General features: G+C 37.1%; 1 protein-coding gene across 1 annotated transcript in view; it reads left to right on the forward strand.

Annotated features, from left to right (window-relative positions):
• phf1 (PHD finger protein 1) overlaps positions 1-16,902 on the forward strand; it is a 37,220-nt gene extending 20,318 nt beyond the window's left edge. Inside the window, exons 11-15 of the mRNA XM_022668686.2 lie at positions 35-166; positions 1,516-1,594; positions 6,990-7,105; positions 10,057-10,140; positions 11,809-16,902. Coding sequence (XP_022524407.2) covers positions 35-166; positions 1,516-1,594; positions 6,990-7,105; positions 10,057-10,140; positions 11,809-12,064 — 667 coding nt within the window. The 3' untranslated portion in view covers positions 12,065-16,902. The remainder of the gene's footprint in view (positions 1-34; positions 167-1,515; positions 1,595-6,989; positions 7,106-10,056; positions 10,141-11,808) is intronic.
• The last annotated feature ends 3,654 nt before the right edge of the window (positions 16,903-20,556 follow it).

Consider the following 20,556-nt stretch of genomic DNA (forward strand, 5'->3'; position numbering starts at 1 on the left):
TCGTTCTCACCCGGCGTTTGTATTTATCGTTCAGGTTCGTCTCGGGCAAAGAGATCAAGAAGAAAAAATGTCTTTTCGGCCTTCAAGTGCGGGCTCCTCCCCCGCTGTCATCTGACTCATCGCCCCTCATCGCTGACCAGCCTGTCAGCATCACACACCGCAGAAGGTCAGCAGAACAAGGGCCACGCTAGGCTTTCTCCTCACACACCTTCATCATCATACATTATGTCCAGCATTTACAGCTCTGGAAAAAAATAAGAGACCACTTTAAAATTATGATTTTTTTGTTATTTTACCAAATTTAAAACCTCTGTAATATAATCAAAAGGAAGATGGATGATCACAAGCCATCAAACCAAGGAGTGGCATAAAGTTATCCAAAAGCAGTGTGTAAGACTGGTGGAGGAGAACATGCCAAGATGCATGTTTTCATTATTTGAGGTCTGAAAGCTCGGCATCTTTTTTGTTATTTCAGCCATTTCTCATTTTCTGCAAATAAAAGCTTTAAAAGACAATATTTGTATTTGGAGTTTGGGAGAAATGTTGTCTGTAGTTTATAGAATAAAACAACAATGTTCATTTAACTCAAATATATGCCTATAAATAGCAAAATCAGAGAAACTGATTCAGAAACTAAAGTGATCTCTTAATTTTTCAGGAGCTGTACACATCGCTCAATAGTTATTTGAGTACATTTCTAAAATTTTAAAGTCTGTTTATCATTGCTGTTGCTCAAAAATGGCAACTTTACTGCATGAGAAAAAAAATCCTCTTAAATTTGTAATGGAAGTCAGTGTAATTTCAATTTAAGTAATTTGGAAGCATTTCTATTGGTCCGTTCTTCGTGAAATTTGGACACAGTGTAAAAAAGGAACAAATTTCTATTTCTATTTCTGAAACTATTAAAAGTAAATATTTTATAGTTTAGACGTAGCTGATTGTCAGGATTGTTCAGAACATATTTCTGTATGATAATTGAATGTCAGGTTATGTTCATATTTCTGAGCAGTTGTTTGAGCACCTTTTATATTAGTCTTATGCTCATTTTGATCAAATGCAGAAATGTACCTGTTACCAATGCAATCAAGGCAAAAAGGTATCAATCAAGTAGTAGCAATTGTACAGTATTTTTTTTTCTTCATTTTTTAGTAATTAGTTTTGCAATGTTTTGCCATATTTCTTGGTTTTAAAACAAATGGAGAAACAGGGCAACTTGATCCTATTGGTACTAAATGCTAACCTTCTGACAATAATAGTTGTAGACTTCCAATAGTTGAAAAAAATCTTCTTTTTTTACAGTTTTATGATAAAATAGACCTTTTGCCTCATTTTAAAAAGTCGATTAAAATTTAAACTTCTTTCTTTAGTCTTTCTGAAGAGAAAAACTAATCCATATGCGATATTTTCTGCTACTCTGCGTGCCATCTCTGTGTATTGACACACTCTCTACCGTTCCAGCTCCGTGGAGGAAACTCATCAAGGTTACTGAATGATCTTCTGTCATTTGGTCCACAGCCCCCTGTCACTGCCCTGCCAGAGACGAACGGTGGGGCCAGAGTCTCGCAAATCAAAGCGGCGCATCGTGGAGACACAGGTCAGTGCTTCTGTCTTTAACTGCAGCCCGGTCAGGAGGAAGACCGGCAGGGGCCACGTCCGCCTGCATCAGAAATGAGCTCCTCTCAAACGTGAAAGTGACCCCGCAATCCCAGCCAGCACCATGAGATTCACCTGTTAACTTCAATTGTCTTTGTGTTTACAGCTCGCTCGCGGTGACACATGAGAGATTGCCGACCTGCCGTTCTGCTTTCTGCTGTTTAACCCTTACAGTCTGCAGAAATCGAATAGTTATTGACTTCACCTTTCATTTATCATATGTCTAGTCTAAACAGCCATTAAACACAAGTCTTACATTTTTTTAAAGAATATACAGTGGTGTGAAAAGTGTTTTTCTCTTCATGATTTCTTACATTTTTGCATGTTTTGTCACTCTTAAGCGTTTCAAATCATCAAACAAATTTAAGAATTAGTCAAAGACAATACAGGTAAACACAAATTGCAGTTTTTAAATGAAGGTTTTTATTATTAAAGGAAGAAACAAAATTCAAACCTACATGGCCCTGTGTGAAAAAGCGTTTGCCTCCTAAATCTAATAACTGGTTTGGACACCCTTTGCAGCAACAACTGCAGCCAAGCGCTGTGGAGGAAATTTTTTGCCACTATTCTTTACAGAATTGTTGAAATTTCAAATAATTGGAGGGTTTTTCGAGAATTTACTACTTTTCTTAATCAGATTCAGGTCAGGACTTTGACTAGGCCACTCCCAAGTCTTTATTTTGTTTTTCTTTCTGTGTTTTGGATCATTGTCCTGCTGCAGATCCCAAGTTTGTTTAAGCTTGAGGTCATGAACAGGTGGCCGGAAATTCTCCTTTAAGGCTTTTTGGTAGACAGCGTAATTCATGGTTCCATTTACTATAGCAAGTCTTCCAGGTCCTGAAGCACCAAAACAGCCCCAGACCATCACACTACCACCATGTTTTATTGTAGGTATGATGTTCTTTTTTTTTTTTTTAATGTGGTGTTACTTTTATAACAGATGTAATTGAACACACCTTCCAAAAAGTACAAGTTTTGTCTTGTCAATTCACAAAAGTCCTGGATCTTGGATCAAGATCTTTTCTGGCAAAATTTAGATGAGCATTAATGTTCTATTTGCTCAACAGTGGTCTTCATCTTGGCGATTTTTACCCGGTCTCTTTCTGATGGTGGAGGCATGAACGCTGACCGTAACTGAGACAAGTGAGCCCTTTAAGATTTTTGGTTGTTGTTTTGAGGTCTTTTGTGACCTCTTGGATGAGTCGTCATCGCCCTCTTGGGGTAATTTTGGTCGGCTGGTTCACCACTGTTCCATGTTTTCTCCGTTTGTGGATTTTTGGCTCTCTTTGTGGTTCGCTGGAGTCCCAAAACTTTAGAAATGTCTTTATAACATTTTCCATCTTCTAAGTATCTTTTGGTCTACTTCACTTTTAGTCAGGTTCTATTTAAGTGATATCTTAATTGAGAGCAGGTGTGGCAATAATCAGGCCTGGGTGTGGCTGGAGAAATTAAACTCAAGTGTAATAAACCACATTTAAGTTATGTTTTTACACAGGGCCATGTAGGTTTGGATCTGTTTTCTCCCTTGATAATGAAACATTCATTTAAAAACTGCATTTTTGGTGTTTACCTTTGTTGTATTTGACTATTATGAATACTTTTTCACACAACTGTAATATATAGACAAAGTAAAAAAGTGTTGGGATATATGTTCATTTATTATTTCTCTTAAAGAATCCTACTTCTGTTTGTTGGAGTAACTGTCTCTACTGCCCAGGGAAAACTTTTACTAGATTCTGGAGCATTGCTGTGAGGAACTGATTGCACTCTGTGATTACATGAGCGTTTGTGAGGACAGGATGTTGGATGATCACCACCCCACCTCAATCCCAGCTCCCCAACTCTGCAGGGAGCACTCCGTCATTCCAGTGAACACAGTTCCACTACTCTATAAAGTGCTGAAGGTCTTTATACCTCTCTAGCCCATGCCTGCCATTTGGGTCAAGAGAGACCTGTTCTGTTGGTTGTATTTCTCTATGGGGACTAGACAAGCTGTGTGTGTGTGTTTGTGTCACTGCACATCTGTGTCAGCAGTGTGGCCAACACTGTGTTCATTACAAGAGGCGTTCACAGACATTTGAACACATACAGTAGTGTATCTCTGCAGATTTCATATGAGATGATCTATTTGCATAATATTGAAGGGAGGAACATCAAAGGAATGAAACTGAAAAGATAGACATTTCCAAAGCTGGAGTTCAGAAAATGGGACCCAGCAACTGTTCATGACCTATAAGAGCATATTTTTATAGATTTATTTCTACCTAAACCTGGTGGTTTAGGTAGAATTGCATTTTTATTAATATTGTATATTTTCAAATAATTAATGATTAAAATGTTTTTTTTTTTTTTAGTTTTATGTACTTATACTTATAGGTTATGTTGCCTTAGTCTCCCAGTATTGCTCAAATTAAGATTACGGGCCCTATCATACACCATTCCTCTCTTATACCACGTCAACACTTGTGCAGCGTGCAAACCTGACTTTTAACTCAACAATAAACAGAGTAAAGAATAAAATAACATTGCTGTTCCCTTAAATTACCTGCTGGCATACCTACACAGTGTGAACGAGCCTGTAAATGTCCTGCTATGACGCAAAAGCGCTGCACTGTTTAGATATCAACGCGCCAAAGTCAGAGCATACCTGGCTCTTAAAGGGGTTGACAAGTGAAACGCTGATTGGTTCTTTCCTGTTAAGCCCAAAACACACTCATGATTAATTAACAGAATAAGTTCATGCCTTTTGCGCATTTTGAGCTAGGCAAGGCATTTTTTTTGTGTTTTCATGATCACAAAGACACAGGAAATAATTAAGAGACCACTTCAGTTTCTGAATCAGTTTCTCTGATTTTGCTTATTATAGGTATATATTTGAGTAAAATGAACATGGTTGTTTTATTCTATAAGCTACAGACATTTCTCCCAAATAAATTATTATTATTTAGAGCATTTATTTGCATCAAATAAGAAATGTCTGAAATAACAAAAAGGACGCAGAGACCTCTATAATGCAAATAATGCATATTCATAAAGTTTTAAGAGTTCAGAAATCAATATTTGGTGGAATAACAGTTTTTTATGCATCTTGGCATGTTCTCCTCCACCAGTCTTACACACTGCTTTTGGATAACTTTATGACACTCCTGGTGCAAAAATTCAAGCAGTTCAGCTTGGTTTGATGGCTTGTGATCATCCATCTACCTCTTGATTACATTCCAGAGATTTTCAATTTGGTAAAATGACTCATCACTCATCATTTTTAAGTGGGCTCTTATTTTTTCCAGAGCTGTATGTTTGAAAAGGCAAAGGTTATAATGGGGTGTCCCTACATTTTTCATATGGCTGTAATTACATAGCTTAGCACTATTACCTTAAAATCTATAAGCTTATTTTTCTCTTATACCGGTTTGAGAAACACTGCTGTAGTGGGCTTATTGTGATATGTGTGCAGGAGAATGCAGTCACGTTTGGAAATGGTCTGGCAGTTCGTCCAGATGCGCTTTTCCGTCGTTTACAGCCTGGCCAGGTGGCACTGGCACACTGACAATTCATTGTTACTAGAGCTTCGTGAATTTAAAGTGACAGTGCATCATCTGTACACACATACCATAATTTTTTACCATTGTGCTTAATGTTCCTGCGCTGTAAGATGATGAGCGCAGGAGAGAGGAACTGTGCTTGAGTACAGATCTGCAGTCTGTGCCGTATTATAAAAACGTAAGCTAAAGCACGTCCCCAGAACAATAGGACGTTTACAGTGCTCCCCACTTTGATGCATTCTTATCTGGCCATGTTTCAGCGAGATTACGGGTGCCTTTGAGATGCTGTGTCATGCTGCTATTGTCAAATGACTTGTGCAGAAAGGAAATGCACCACCGAGTAATGCCGTCATTTAGATTCTGCATGAGTGCTGAAACTCTGACACTGTGCTCTAACACACTGCTGCCATGCACCGAGCATACACTCACCCTCAATATGCTCTCGCTCACCCCTGTTTATCAAGCCTCTCCAGCTGAGAGTGCTGATCTGTGCTTCCGGTCTCGTTCGCCCCGTGTCCTTGTGTTTATAAGCATATAAACAAGCAGGAAAACAATGCTGGATAAAAGCTTATCGCATAAGTGGGATCAACGTGCGCAAGGTTATGTACGTTTTATATGATATTGTGAGACTCTTAAAGGGGAAGTCCACTGTGTTTTTTACATTTCTGCATAATTCTGTGTTGTAGTGGGTTAGAGGTATTCACAGTGAGTTGGAGTGAAATTTAAACATTTGAATAAAATATTGCTATCACAGATTACACCAGGCTAATTGGGCTAGATTCCCCAGTATTTAGCTGTGGAGCAGTGGAACTGCGTTCTCCGAAATGATGGATTTCCATCCATTACTTTTGGGATGAGTCGAGGACTTGGTGATAAGGTGAGATAGTGATCATCCCATGTCCTGACCTCACTAAGTCTCTTGCGACTAAATGCAATCAACCACAAGTAGACAGTGCCTTCAGAATTATACTATTGGACAACAACACATACACAATAAACTTGGAAATTTTGGAAATTGGAAATCCAATGTATGAATACTACCAGTCAGGTTGTGAGGAGCAGTAAAGCCACTTTGCTGAAGTACAGCGTTATAAGAGTGAGTTTTCAGTGTAGTTTCTCCAGCACTAAGACTGTGATTATCAGCATTAGCATTAGCTGCTAACAGCAGTGCTAGCTCTGTAGCCGTTCAGTGATGAGGATATATTTGACTGTAGTCTGTGTGTTTGCCGTGTTAAAACAAGCTACCTGGGACCAACGGCTAGCTGATAGCGGCTGTTAGTGGCTAATGCTAATGCTGCTGCACCCAGCCTTAGTGCTGGAGAAACTTCCCTAAAACTCACCTTTAGACAAAATAGTGGAAATATAAGCTTCCTGTAAATAAACTAAAGCGCATACAAAACAGTTTTCTGGAGAGAAATCTATATAGATTAACATCGAGTGCTCATTTAATTTTGAAAGAATATGTTTTTTTTAAGAATTACAGTTTTGTTTATTTAAGCTTCCCCCAGCTTCCCCATTAGAAGGGAAACATAGCGACGCACTTGCTCACTTCGATGAAGGCATCCTTACTAATGTCGCTTAATGTGTCTTATGAATGAACATAGATCAGAAAAAAGACATTAATTGTTAGTGCGCCTCATAATCCGGTGCACCTTATAGTCTTATAGTTTAATACACCAATTGCAATACAACTGAGTAATACAAATACAACAACTAAGTAAATTGGTGGTTTGTACCCGCTTTCAGATCTTGTTTTTTCTGTGAATTGTAATCACTGTGTTCCGTCTTCTCCAGACCTGTCAGCCAGGAGTTACTGCCAACAACATAGATCTGGCGCCATGCTGCCATGGTTATGTAGGTGGGGCGAACGTCTACAACACCCGGAAATCAGAGGAAGATCTAAGCTTGGGGTAAGTATTATTCTTTCACTGAACATATACAGTATGAGCATGAGTTGCACTGACTCACTGACTTTTGTTTAGGGAATTAAGCTCTTTATCAATGCTAGTTTGTGCTCCCATTACATTTGAAAATTAATGCATTTTAAATAATGTACCCTTCACTGCCAATATACTACTATGTGTCATTTACATTAGCATGGATGTTAACAATGGATGGTAGCAAAACATTCACTAGAGGGTAATTCAAAGTCAATAGTTTCTGGCAACCAACATTATGGTAATGGTGGTGATTATGTAATTAGTATAAAAGTTTAAAGGGGCTGTAGTGTAAATGGTGTAGAAGTAGTAATGTTAAACCTTTCTTTTCTCTCTTGTTGAGTCCATATGACTGTGGTCATGTTTCACTTAAACTATTGGCTACACTGCCCCATGATTTCCAATGGCACTGCTGTCAAAGATTTTAAGCAACTTTTGGTACATTTTGGGATAGTTTCAGGGCTCCGAGTGGTTCAGCAGGCTAAGCAGCTAGCTTGCTATCAGCAACTAGAGCCCTGAGAGAGCACAATTGGTCTTGCTCTCTCTGGGTGGGTAGATGGCGCTCTTTCTCCTCATCACTTCTAAGGGTGATGTCTGCAGCACAAGCTGCAGCTGCTGTATTATAACCGAGTCGCTGTGCTTTCCTCCGAGTGCGCTGTGATGCTACTCGGTAATGCTACATCAGCAGCAGTTCAAAAAGAGGAGGTGTCTGACTTCACATGTATCGGAGGAGGCATGTGCTAGTCTTCACCCTCCTGGTGTTGGGGCATTACCAGTGATAGGGTGAGTCCTAATGAGTGGGTTGTGTAATTGGCAGTGTAAATTGGGAAGAAAATGGGGAAAAAAAATGAATAAACATTATTAATAGTAACATAGATTCAGACACGTCTCCCACATGTTACTTCATTTATAAAAATAATTCTTTAAAGCAATATTATGTAACATAGTTTTGATTCATTTGAGTCCCATATTATACTTGGCAATCGGGCCAATTGCAAAATCATATACTTCAAATGGGGTGTTGATATCAGGCCAATTCAATTCAGACATAGTGTATGGCAGGGGTCGGCAATAGGCGGCTCGCGGGCCAGATGTGGACAGGAAGTGTAAAACATCTGGCCAGTAAAGTTGTTTGAACTATAATGAACGATAATAATAAAAAGCTTCTCTGGCGAGCTTTTGTTTCCATTCCACCCCTGTCTCTCTGTCGCGCTCGGCGGGACTTCAGTTTTAGTTCATTCTCGTTTTTCCGCCTGTTCTTGGGCTCCCAATCTCCTTATAAGGGCGTTGTTTCCCGGCTGTGTCCCAATTCAGTAGCTGGGGCAGTGATAGTGTATTGGACCGCAAACCTGACGACACAGGTTAATTAGATCCCGCGTGAGGAGCGGTGTGTTTAATTATGTATTTTTTCCTTTCTTCTTGGGTTTACCTACTTTGAGATCAACTGTTCTGCTGCAATTGGGTTCAACAACCCTCTGGGCTGGAGAGCTACTAGTCTGTAGCACTCCATCTCATTACACTTTTTTACAAAATTGGAAAATATCTGGCTGCAGCCAAACTTCGTCCGAGTCAGGTTATGCTATCTGGGTAGCTACACTGACCCCATGATTTCCAATGATACTGCTCCATTACATCTGTATCTGTAAGCTTTCAGAAAAGATGCATAAGTATGGACATAATGAACGCAGTGTACGGACTGAAGGCTAGGTCCGTATCTGTCTCGATATTCATATTTGACATTGAGCATAAATGAGGCTTAAATGATTCTCCTGCAGTGGTTTACAGTCCTGGTCCTGGAGTTGTGCTGCCCTCTGTTCTGTATGTTGTTTTCCCACTCGAACACACCCACTTCACCTCAGGAGAGGTCTGTTAATTAGTTCATTAGTTGAATTGAGTGAGCTGGGAGCAGGGGCAGCTCTGAAATTAGCCGGGCGGTGGCACTCCATATCCGGGATTGAGAATCTCTGCCCCTGACAATTCCTGATGTTTTGATAAGTGACACAGTGATTATCTGCTCTAATGAATGGCTTAATGAGGTGTAGAAACTGGACACTGATTTATTAATCAATTCTGTGCTGATGAAAAAGCAGTGTTGGTCAGCAGTGTGGACATTTTAAATGCGAAGCTTATATTCATGTGAAACTTATTTTCTTTGAAACTCTTGGAATACAAATTGTCATTGGTAAAACTGCCTATATTATTTTTATGTTTAATTCAATTACTGTATCAATTTAATGATGGTATGTATATTATTGTTGCTCTACAGGGACTGGACAATGAAACTGAAACACCTGTCATTTTAGTGTGGGAGGTTTCATGGCTAAATTGGAGCAGCCTGGTGGCCAATCTTCATTAATTGCACATTGCACCAGTAAGAGCAGAGTGTGAAGGTTCAGTTAGCAGGGTAAGAGCACAGTTTTGCTCAAAATATTGCAATGCACACAACATTATGGGTGACATACCAGAGTTCAAAAGAGGACAAATTGTTGGTGCATGACTTGCTGGAGCATCTGTGACCAAGACAGCAAGTCTTTGTGATGTATCAAGAGCCACGGTATCCAGAGTAATGTCAGCATACCACCACGAAGGACCAACCACATCCAACAGGATTAACTGTGGACGCTGTAAGAGGAAGCTGTCTGAAAGGGATGTTCAGGTGCTAACCCGGATTGTATCCAAAAAACATAAAACCACGGCTGCCCAAATCACGACAGAATTCAATGTGCACCTCAACTCTCCTGTTTCCACCAGAACTGTCTGTTGAGACAATAAACTATTGTGCTCTAAAACCAGGTGTTTCAGTTTCATTGTCCAACCCCCGTAACTTTACGTTTTACTTTGTGCCTTATCTTTGTTGGAATTTTGAAAAGTGCTTTATAAATAAAATGTATTATTATTATTATTATTATTATTTGTTTGAACAGGTCTCCTCCCAAGAGAATGTTAGCTCTGTATCATCCGTCATACAATGGATCTCAGGGTCTGTCTCGAACTCTGCATCACTACAGGTCTGTGAACAGAGATCAGTTTCTGTTTGTAATATTCACTGTAGTTTTATATATAAAAGAGAGATATTAAAGTGTAATGGAGATAGCTTTGGCACTTTTTAAATTGATGTTCGTGGGGAAAAAAATCTGTCGTCACAGATGTAATATTTGAAGTGCGTCTACTGTTTATGTAGTATTAGGAGTCAGCAATTTCACTTGTCATGGTCACATCTTTTATAATAGGAACATTTCCCAGATGCCTTTCAATGTATTATTGGCCTTCCCTGAGAGAGTCAGACTGTTGAACACCTCTGCCTCGTGCTTTAGTTAAAATGTAACGATTCTTTAAAGCAACACTCTGATTTTTTACCTCAACTTACAAGTTTCAGAATTATTGTGATGATCCATGTAATAAATAGAACAGAGTACACTATGTATATTGTTGCTACTCCAGGCTCAGAACACCATTTTTGCACTATGTACCTTTGGTGAAGCCATCAGAACAGGAGAGACATTTACAGATTCTTTAATATTAGTATACTGCCTCAGTTTTCCAGGTCTTTATATCTCTTATTGTCCAGAAATGCATGCATTAAAAAGTATGTCCTTTAAAGGTGTCTCTAGGCACCAATAACTCAAGCAAGAAACACCAATTTTCACACAGGGTGGCTTTAAAAAAAGAATAACTACAAAAAATTAAGAGGCCACTTCAGTTTCTGAATCAGTTTCTCTAATTTTGCTATTTATAGGTATATATTTGAGTAAAATGAACATTGTTGTTTTATTTTATAAACTACAGACAACCTTTCTCCCAAATTCCAAATAAATGTATTGTCATTTAGAGAAAATAATGCAAAGAAAACAAGTTCATATTCATAAAGTTTTAAGAGTTCAGAAATCAATATTTGGTGGAATAACCCTGGATTTTAATCACAGTTTTTTATGCATCTTGGCATGTTCTCCTCCACCAGTCTTGCACACTGCTTTTGGATAACTTTATGCCACTCCTGGTGCAAAAATTTAAGCAGTTCAGTTTAGTTTGTTGGCTTGTGGTCACCCATCTTCCTCTTGATTATATATAAAAGATTAAAGTACTTACTTAAAGTATATTAAAAGTACATATTATTATCATATATTATCATTATATTATCATCAAATGTTTAAAAGTAAACTTTGATCATACTTTTTATAAAGTACAACATAGTATTTAAAAAAAAATAGACTATGAAGTACACTTTTAGCAATTCAATATACTTCTAAAATACTTATTTCCAAATATACTTTTGTACATTTTTAGTAAAGTGTGTTAAAAACAACTGTTACAGTAGTTCACCTAAAGTACAATGTATCATGTACCTTTTTGGAAAGTATATTCAATTACTAAATTGATCAACTTTAAAGTAAATTTGTAACACGCTAAAAATTGTAGTACAGTATATTAAAATACATTTTTATACCCAAAGAAGTATATTATAAGTGTGTTACTTTCAAAAGACAGGAACAAGAAGCACTCTCAGTAACTCCCAGCACTCTAATGTAAATATATTTAAAACATCAATTCTTATTAAATGTATTATAATTTATATAATTTATAATGAATGTCAGAATCTACTTACTAAAATCTGTGTGATGGAATGAGGCCCAGTGTTTTTCTTCTTTCCTGTTGTAATTTTCTCACACTTCCCGCAGTGCTGAGGACCCTTGCCGGCTTCCAGCACCCTGTCTGCCCTACTCGCCCTCTCATCCACCTGGCCAGAGGTTCGAACAGTGCTCCTCACTGTGCCTGCGAGATGTTACTCCCTACCCAAACGGAGTGAGCATGGAGCACGGGCCCACAGCGAGAGGCTGGGGTGGCGGGGAGGCCGTCAGGATTCTGGCCAGACGCATCACGCCGGATGGGAAGGTCCAGTACCTGGTGGAGTGGGGGAACGTGAGAGTCTACTAGCCGAGAGAGAGAGGAAGAGAGAAGAAGAAGAAGGTGACTTGATGTGTCGGAATGATAGAGGGAGTACTGGAGCTCTCGAGTTAGAGATAAAGGATGAAAGAGTAGATAACATTAAACAGTAGGGAGGAGGAGCGACCCAGGAAAGCTCTATGAACCTGCGTGATCACAGCTGTGATCGGGCTGTATATGTGCAGCTGACAAGAGCACTGGACTCGAGTCTCAGCAAGCAAAGAGAAAAAAAAAAGAAAAATACATAAAACCAATCCAGGTTGAGCTCAACAGCAACTTCACTCTGTGGGATTATACTGTTAGATCTCTTTTCCCCCGCAGGCGTCTCCTATATTTTGAATACTGTTAGAAAACACCTTTAGAATGCCTTGAACTTTACTATCATGATTTGTATTATATATATACGATATAAGCTACTCATGGTAATTCTATGTTGTTTATGCACTCATCACAGTCAAAGAGATATGATTTGCGAGAGAGACTTTTATCAAGAGGTCATAAAGTACACCAGTAATTGTAATATTACACCTTAACAGGGAAAAAAGGGCACACTTGAGAAATACTGATAATATTCCTGATCAAATTCCTTCTAAATATGCAAATGTTTAATGATAGATGACCTGGCCTAAGCTGGTCTGATCAACAACTTAATTAGGCAGTAGAGAAAAGTCAATTTCGCACGTCGCGGGTTCATCTGATACGCAGATGTTAAATAGCACCTTCATTATTCACTTTATTCAAGCACACGTTCAAGTGCTCAAGCTTAGTGGACCCTTCTTTTAATCAGAGTCAACATTTCTGTAAGTTAACATCATAATAAATGCTGAGCTGATGCATTTTAAACACCCCTGATTCTGCTATGCAGCAGTGAAAACACCTACAACCCCAAATCACTATGGTAAGACAGTAAAGAAAATGCAAAAAAAAAAAAAATGACAATAATGAATTAAGTGTTTCTTAAATTAACTTTACATTTTATTTAATTGCAGACAATATGAATATGAATGTCACATTACAGGACATGTGATTGCACTTAAGGCAATTAAATCAAACACTTCATGTTGCAATGTTTTGATTCTTACCAAAAAAAGGAGATACACAGGGCTGTCTCTGTGTCTGTGTGAGTCACAGTCTGCTGCTGCCTGCACGAGAAGTGCAAGGGGGAGGGGGAGCACATGGGTTGGGGGTGGGGCAGGAGTAAACACGAGGAAACTGCATGTCCTCCATCCACATGGTTGGGCACGTGCTTGTAAACGCACGTGTGGAAAGCTGTGCACCTCAGTCCAGCACAGTTTTGCAGTGCAGATATTTCCAGTTACAGCTGAATTCACGCTTTTAATCCCAGAAAAATGCTCTTATATACCTTTTAAAAAGCTATTTAAATGCCTGATTAAAGGGCCGATTACTGTTCTTTTGTTGTTTTCCTCTGGTTTTGAGTGCTCAGCGATACCAGTAAATGTAACTCTGTATTGTAGGGCCTGACAAAGGTTTGCCAAAGTTATCCCTCATCGGTGTGGTTTTGCCCATGCAGCGATTGTTAAATGACGATTAAATTACGATGACGATTGTTAAATGACGATCTTGATTAATTAATTAATTTCCTTTATATATTACTTCTCTATACTAATATTAAAAATGAAATGAAGTTACCAGACAAAACATAAACTATCTTGGGTTCATACTGTCTGCAATCAAATAAAATGAATAATTTAGTTTTTTTTTTGTCTTTCTCATACTGTTACAGTCTTTTCTGATTTGGGGTTGTGCAACATTCATTCTTTAAGTTCCAAAAAATACTGTCTAAACCATCAGTATGTGTGCCCTGAACAAAACCAGAGAAGTTGAAGCTGAAAGGATCAGCCAGAAAATGTTTCTTCAGTTTTTAAATTAGCTCAGTGAATGTAATCACTACAGATTTACTTTTTACTGATTCAGCTGCGCTGAGCTAATTTAAAAGTTTCAGATGTGGTAATTATGTGTGTGCGCAGCGTACTCAAATGACTTAAGCAGCCTACTGTAAATCCTGTAACACAAGTGGTGGGGGAGAATGTACAGCTATGGATATACACAGAATATTCACGCAGTGTCCTCCTTAGAAACTCAGTTGGAAGACTGTGCATTGGATCACATATTTGTTGTTGGTGTCTGATAGCAAAACTTTCAATTGTGCAAATTTAAATGATGAAGAACTTTAAATGAATCTAGAAGACTAAATATAAAAAAGATAAAAAAATGATCTGGTTGGCAGTAGTGCTCGGCTATGGTACCAAACAGTATGTAACTTTTATGTATCTTGTTGCTGAACACTTCAGCTTGCTTTGATAGAACAGCTTAAATAATGCCTGAACTAAGAGTTCAATACTCTGTATAGTCTTTTGAGACAGGATTCACATCTCTGATTGCGGGGAACACAGTGCTTAAGCGAACATAAAAATGATACATATCATGACTGTCTGCTTAAAAAGCTACTGTATCGCTTGTGGTGAGAACGTGGTCCGGTCTCTATCCGACCCGGCTATCAAATATACTTCTTTTATTGGAGCTGAACTGCTGATAAGGTGCAGTTTAATAAGATACTTTAGCCAGATAACGCTAATTAACACAGCTATGAACAAACGCTGTCTCTGCTCCATGTGTCTCTGTTTACACACGTGGTCTGTGCTGCACGTCCCATTCAAAACACTGTGTTTGAAAGTGCAGCATTTAAAGCAGTCATAAACTGCATAGATACTTGCGCTGGAACACAGAATTGTCTCGCTATATTTACTAGAGATATTTACTAGAAGACACAGTGTGGTGCATTTAGGTTTATACCTGTGTGAAACCAAATCAAACAGAAGGAGAAACACTCAAAGTAAACAAACTCATCAACTGATCCAGACCATAGAAACCAGCGACAGGTGTATATCACTATAATGATATACACAGCAGGGGGCATTACCATGTGTTTTGTGATAATTTGGAGACATATTATTTCTTTTGTTGGTTCAGACAAGACTGGAAAACCTTTGTAAAGCTTGGGTGGGAATACACACACACACACACACACACACACACATATATATATATATATATATATATATATATATATATATATATATATATATATATATATATATTAGGGGTGTCACGATTCTCTAAATCATCGATTCGATTTTATTTCCAATTTTAGGTTCATGATTCAATTCGATTCTCGATTTTCTTTTTTTTGTTACAGCAGAGAGGCCTCTGCCAGTTTTAGATTAGTCTATGGTCAAACATTGGTTTGATTCATCAAATTTACAATATCTTATTTCAAAAGGTGGGCTTGATATAAGTGATGCAAAGTGATACAAGTGATCTGTAATACACCACATTAGGCACTTATAGTTATATGGCTATATATGTAATGCCATCTAGTGGCTTTCTTTGGTAGCAGCAGTGTGCACTATTAAAACAGCAATGTGCAACATAAAATAAATAATAAAAAATACAGGAACAGTCAGTACAATAGTACAAAATAATAGAACAATTAGAGCCTTAACAAACTGAACTCCTACTATAACAGATAAACATGAAAAATAAGACTTAAAGTTTAAAAGTTTTTTTCTTTAATAAAGATATATTATTAACTTTATCTGAGAGAAAGATGCTCCTTAAGGTACCAAAACTATTAATATATTTGAGGCTAGACAAAACAACTGGCTGCTCTTTGAGCTACAGTGTGCTGCGACATTTGCGTAGCTTAGAGAGAGGGATCGTCGATCCTCTTTTTAATTCGATGCTCGAGACCATGACATAATTTCGATCGATTTCGATGAAATATCAAAATCGTGACACCCCTAACATAAATTTATAAAATATATGTATTATCTGCTGCCTGTGTAACATGATTCTAATGTAATCGTCAGGCAAATGCAGTACATGAAGATGAAAAATAGTGCCCTCAAGATTTTGTTTAATGTAAAAAACCGAGCCAAACGATCGACCATCAGCCATGTAACACTCTTTTAGCGCAGAGGAAGGGTGTCTAGTAAGTTAATGAATTCATATTCGTATAGCAGTGGATGGCAGCACACAAAACATCAAGAACATTTGAGACTCTTAAGCCGTTACTTAAAGTAAAAACTGTGGTAATACATATATTAGCCTTAATCAAATGTATTTTTATGAATAATGGCCTTAAATTCTCAAAAGAACTCAAAAAGCACGTAAACGTTGCACATTAATTGTTGAATGTGTCATGTTGAGATCAGTTGTGTTACAGGATTTTGCCGTTTCACTGTAATTAAATCATTTGAGTAGTTCACTGTCGGATTTTACTCTGTGGTGTCCCATTTCTGACTTTTATGACAAGTGAAATGACAAGCAAGGCCTTGGGGTGCAAGACGTCTCTGCATGGAACGTTTCAGAAGCAACACAGTCTTTTTTCTAGATTAGAGACTTCAGTGGGTCTGAGCAGTAATTCCTCACGCCGGTGAGGTTAAATTCATCAGTGGATGAAACGAATGTATTGTATTTTTCTTTCTTTCTTTCCTTCTTTTCTTTCATGAGAAATCATGTACGATGCACCTGTGAAGTGTTTTTAATAGACCATAGATGGATTTTTAAAAAACAATTCAGGGTTAACTTTAAAGTCAAGAGACAAAAACTAGCAGACTGTACTCTTCTATTTTTTTTTTTCTTTCTGTTTTGTTTGTTTTTGTTATTTTGGTTGAAATGTTGTCAAGTACAAGTTTGGTTGGATGTTATCTATGACTTTCGGTCATGTTAAGTTTATACATTGTGTACAGTAGTTCAAAACACTTAAAATGTGAACGACTAATAAAAGCATTGCCCTTCACATCGTAGCAGAATCTGATAAATAGCCTTTTATTGAACACATGAAGATGAATTGGAGGAATGGGGGAAGAAAATACAACAAACGGGAGATGTGCGGATCAGTATTGCTATGGATTAGAATTTGGGGAATAGATGTCGAGTTTGATGCATAAGATGCAGTTTGGTGACTGTCATACAAAAGAGGGATAGAGTAGGAGCACAAATGAATGTGTGTGACAGGAAGTAAAGAAGGAGAAGAATAAAAAATGACAAATAAATGGCCTGCGCTGAAATAGTAATTTAAAATCTGAAAGGGTTTGCATCAATGGAGCTGAATACAGTAGATGAGCATACACTGTTAAATAAATCCAATAATTCTTATATATGAAAATATAGGATTTTTAGTGAATTTATATGAAAATTGTGCATCTGATTAAAATGCTGTATATGAGCCTGAAATGCGCAATCGGACTGAACAACCTGCCGTTGAATTGGTGCCAATACACAGTGAATTCCCCAGTGTTAAATCAACACTGTGTTACTGAATTGAAAACGAACAGTGTTGATTTAAAACTGGCATATTTACTCTGGATACTGAAATCTTTGGGGTGAGTTGGGCAGGACAAAGCTGTGAGAAAAAAATATATATAAATTAAATAGTAATATAGTTGATTGCTTTACTGTGTGGAATAAAAATTAATTTTTTTTTTGCCTTATTATTATATTCAGGGGAGATATTAATATAATCATTTCATGAAACACTTCAGTTAGTTTAAGTTAAATATGTTATTCTAGTAATTCTTTTGTCCATACTAATCTATGAATTGTACTTAAGTTGTTTTTTTCCAATATAATTTTATATTAGAGAAATGAATATATAAATGCAATTTATTGTACTCATTCAAAGAGAGAGAAATATGAAATCCATGTTTATTGGAGTTATGAATATAATTTTGGGAGATTAAGTCATGGCCCTACTCCTCCCATTACCCGCCATATTATCCTATTATCCACCCTTTCTTCCTGTCTACCTGTGTGTTTAACAATTTTGCACCCACCTCCTCCCCATCTTCCTCTTTTTTTCATTCTTCCTTTTCTTTTCCCGTATCTCTTCACCCTCCCCCCTTTTTCATTCCAGTTCAAGGGCGTGGGAAATTCTAGGGTTAGAATATGATGCAGTATGATGCATAAGCGGTAGTTTGGTGACTGTCATACAAAGGAGGGATAGAGTCAAAATAATCAAAATAAAAATATTTTTTGCCTTATTATTATATTCAGGGGAGATATTAATAATCTTTTTATGAAATCTGTTTAAAATCCTATGGAAGACACTTCAGTTAGTTTAAGTTAAATATGTTATTCTAGTAGATTTTTTTTGTACTCAAAGTTGTTTTTTTCCAATATAATTTTTATATTAGATAAATTAATATATAAATGCAATTTATTGTACTCATTCAAAGAGAGAGAAATATGAACATTCTTGCCCGTAATCCATGTTTATTGGAGTTACAAATTGAACTTAATTTTTGGAGATTGAGCCACGCCCCTTCTCCTCCCATTATCCGCCCTATTATCCTATTATTCACCCTTTCTTCCTCTCTACCTGTGTGTCCTCCTTCTTTCATTCTTTCTTTTCTTTTCCCATATCTCTTCTTGTGGGGGGGCTTCAGCTTCATGCCTCCCAGCGAACCTGCCCTGAACTTCCGCCCAAAACCTCTGAGTTCACCCTCCCCCCTTTTCATTCCAGTTCAAGGGCGTGGGAAATTCTAGGGTTAGTAAAATCATGCTTTTAACATGCTGCCTCTTAGAAAAGCAGGTGCTGAAACAACTGCATATCATGAGAAAAAAAAAATCAGTTCAGTAAGAGCCAGTTCATCACTGCAGTAATATATTTCTCAGCTCAAAAGATAGGAAGTGACTCATTACAGTATATAATTGCATATATCAGCATATCGTGCATATCAGCACTTCTGTTTTCTATGTCTGTTTCTTTTAATATAAAGTGAACAGATATACAGGGCCTATAGAAATGTGTTGCAGGTCTGCACATCACCATCCTGAATTCACTAATGAGCTCCCCTCCTCAGCCAAGGAGACCACCAGTCTGCTGCCTAACAATGAAGAGAAGCAAATTAGAGAAATTAGTATTGTGGAGCAGAGTCGGAATAAAGACTTGCGAACAATGCAGCAGCCGATAGAGCCAGATTAGTACAGATACTTTACATACACGTTCTGCAGCCTCGGATACCCGGCTCACGTCACAGAGGATCAGGCTTCAGATTAGAGCACTGATTTGATCTATGCTGCAACATATTGTGCATAATACATTGATTAATCTTATTCTGACCTGTTATTTACACTCAGCTTCAACACATAGTTGCACACAGAATAAAGTGTCAGATTGTAATGTTGTTTGGAAAGAAGATAATAGTTACTAGGAACAATAAATGATTAAAACTGTAGACTGATATGTGCAATATCTTTTATTGAGCTACATATAGAGAAGTAGTGTGTAATGCATGTTTAAAGCAGCATGCCAGACATCACAGCATGGAGCTGTAGAGGTTCCTAATGGTGTCCTGTCATAATCCATCCCATGCAGCTTAAATATTCACATGCATTTCCTGCAGATTTTGCGGAAGGGGTGCAGTCAGGGGTGGGTCTGGCGATGGGGCCGGCCATGGCATAGCATCTGTGTCTTTAAGGCAAGTTCTTAAAACACAAGCAGCATGTGGACAAGCATTGTCCTGTTGGAAAGGTAATGGTAAAATAGGAAGCTAGGCAGAAAAACTAGGGCCACTGACCACTGTGCCTCAAAAAGCTGATTCATTAGTCTTCTCCACCAGGACAAAAGCAGGACTCATTACTAAAGATAACCTCTGTGATTCTGCTTCTGGCCTTAAAAACCTACGAACAGAAACAGTGTTTTATAACAAAGCAGAAGAATGGACTTCACACACGAAAAGTATTTTGGATGTTTAATTTTTGTTCTCAACCAGGTGTGTACACCCCGCCCTGCTTAGCAATGTCATGAACTGTTCGACAGTATAATGTAGAATTATTCAGAAAAATACATATACAAACATCAATGATGTGCAAAAATAGAAAAAGAAAAAAATATTATGGAAAACAGAATATATAATATAACAATAATAATAATAATAATAATAATAATAATAATAATCAAAATCTTATGAAAAAATAATTATCAAAATCTTATTAAATATTTTAATTACAATATAATGAAAAAATAATAATCACAATTTTATGAAAAAATAATTATCAAAATATTATGAAAAAATATTAATCACAATCTAATGAAAAATAATAATCTCAATTTTATAAAAAATACAAATAATCACAATCTTATGAAAAAATACAAATAATCACATTCCTATGAAAAAATACAAATAATCACATTCCTATGAAAAATAACAGTCACAATCATATTATGAAAAAAAGTAATAATCACAATCTTATGCAAAAATAATAATCACAATCTTATGAAAAAATAATTATCACAATCTAATAATATGAAATAATATTAATAATCACAGTGTAATGAAAAAAATATATTCACAATCTTGTGGAAAAATAATAATAATCACAATCTTGTGGAAAAACATAATAATCATAATTTTATGAAATAATACTAATAATCACAATCTTATAAAAAAAATAAT

The sequence above is a fragment of the Astyanax mexicanus genome, chromosome 1, assembly GCF_023375975.1.
Source record: "Astyanax mexicanus isolate ESR-SI-001 chromosome 1, AstMex3_surface, whole genome shotgun sequence".
NCBI classification, from domain to species: Eukaryota; Metazoa; Chordata; class Actinopteri; order Characiformes; family Acestrorhamphidae; genus Astyanax; species Astyanax mexicanus.